Source organism: Nestor notabilis, unplaced genomic scaffold (assembly GCF_000696875.1).
Source record: "Nestor notabilis isolate BGI_N333 unplaced genomic scaffold, ASM69687v1 scaffold36267, whole genome shotgun sequence".
NCBI lineage: Eukaryota > Metazoa > Chordata > Aves > Psittaciformes > Psittacidae > Nestor > Nestor notabilis.
The window spans coordinates 394-1,831 of record NW_009937509.1 but is presented as its reverse complement, the minus strand read 5'-3'; the positions used below and the strand labels follow the sequence as shown (position 1 = coordinate 1,831).

The window sequence follows — 1,438 nt, the reverse complement described above, 5'->3', positions numbered from 1 at the left end:
GGATGTCTGTGCTTTAGTGTTCCCCCCCCAGCCATAACAGTTGGAAGTGCCTTCAACAAAGTGTCTTGCTTTTAAAATTATTAGGGAAGAGACCGGTGTAGCAGTTTTGGGAGAAACTAGGTTATTTTTTTGAATATTAAGCCGCCAAAGCACCACAGTAGTGATTTGAAAGTAACTGAAGTTATTTGGGTGGTAAGACCTTTTTGGTTATATTTTAATATTTCAAAACGGTTAATATGGTAAATTAGGTGGAGAGACTCTGTTCCTGGAGCCAAAGATACTACAAGACTGATTAGGGAAGTGATCTAACATACTTCCCTTTATAGCAGGAGTTGTTCTCTGCCACCAGTGGGAGAAACTTACTGTTGCTTGACTACTGTTTGGGGCTGAATTTAGCATTTGAGTCTGTACCTGCAGCGTGTTTATTGGGGTATTTTAGAAAAGCTGAATTTGAGAGTTTGGGTTTTTATTGCTTGTCATGAATGAAAAGCTCAAGTCTTTGGATAGTGTAAGTTAGCTGAGAAACTTTCATCAAAAGCTTTCTCATTTAATAACCCAGTCAGCTTTTTTTGTACAAAGGAAGTATAATTTTGTGAATGATGTAGAGCAAAACTACTACTGACATGTAGGTATGTTGGTAAGAAGTGTGTATGGATACCCAAACTGGGTTTCTCCAAAAATAATAATGAATAATGTTTTTATTCCTATAGCATCACCCTTGGTGGATTTGGTGCCGATCGTTTCTATTTGGGCCAGTGGCGGGAAGGTCTGGGAAAACTCTTCAGCTTTGGTGGACTTGGAATATGGACGCTAATTGATGTGCTGCTAATAGGTGTTGGCTATGTGGGACCTGCAGATGGCTCTCTGTATATTTAAATGTGGGTGCAACATGTTTTGGAGAGGAGTAATTGCTTGGAAAGGGCTCTGAATAAAAGAATGTAGAGATGCGAGCCTTTCAGGTCGAGTGAAGAACATCTGTTTTTCTATGTGCATACTTTTTAATGTACAGTATCTGTACTTAGATTGCCTTTAACTAAGGTAAAATAAAAGAGTGGATCACTGAGTAAGTTGAAATTCATTTCTTTCCTTTGATGGACATGCTATTTTTCTATGAAAAAGGAACAGCTAACCCGATTCTGCCCTTGAACTTGGATAATCTGTCAAGCACCAAAAGAGATGCAAGCTAACTTGAGTATTGAGTTGTTTACTTCGTATTTGTATGTTTGAATTTGACTTTAAAGTGAACTTCCCTAAATATTGTAGTAATGTATTTTTTTGTGTTAGTGGGAGTATAATTTACTTGCCTGACTGTGTCTAGCAGTATGTAGATCACCATGTTTCATGATGTTAATTACATTCGTATCTTGTTTTGGGATATAGTAAGAGCTCACATTTGCTTAGTGACTTGATGACTTAACATTGTGCAGTTTAAAGTCAG

The 1,438-nt window shown here is 37.6% G+C and overlaps 1 protein-coding gene across 1 annotated transcript in view; it reads left to right on the top strand.

Annotated features, from left to right (window-relative positions):
• The window catches only part of LOC104409070 (TM2 domain-containing protein 3-like), a 3,832-nt gene extending 2,765 nt beyond the window's left edge, over positions 1-1,067 (top strand). Inside the window, exon 5 of the mRNA XM_010018853.1 lies at positions 711-1,067. Coding sequence (XP_010017155.1) covers positions 711-876 — 166 coding nt within the window. The 3' untranslated portion in view covers positions 877-1,067. The remainder of the gene's footprint in view (positions 1-710) is intronic.
• Positions 1,068-1,438: the final 371 nt, after the last annotated feature.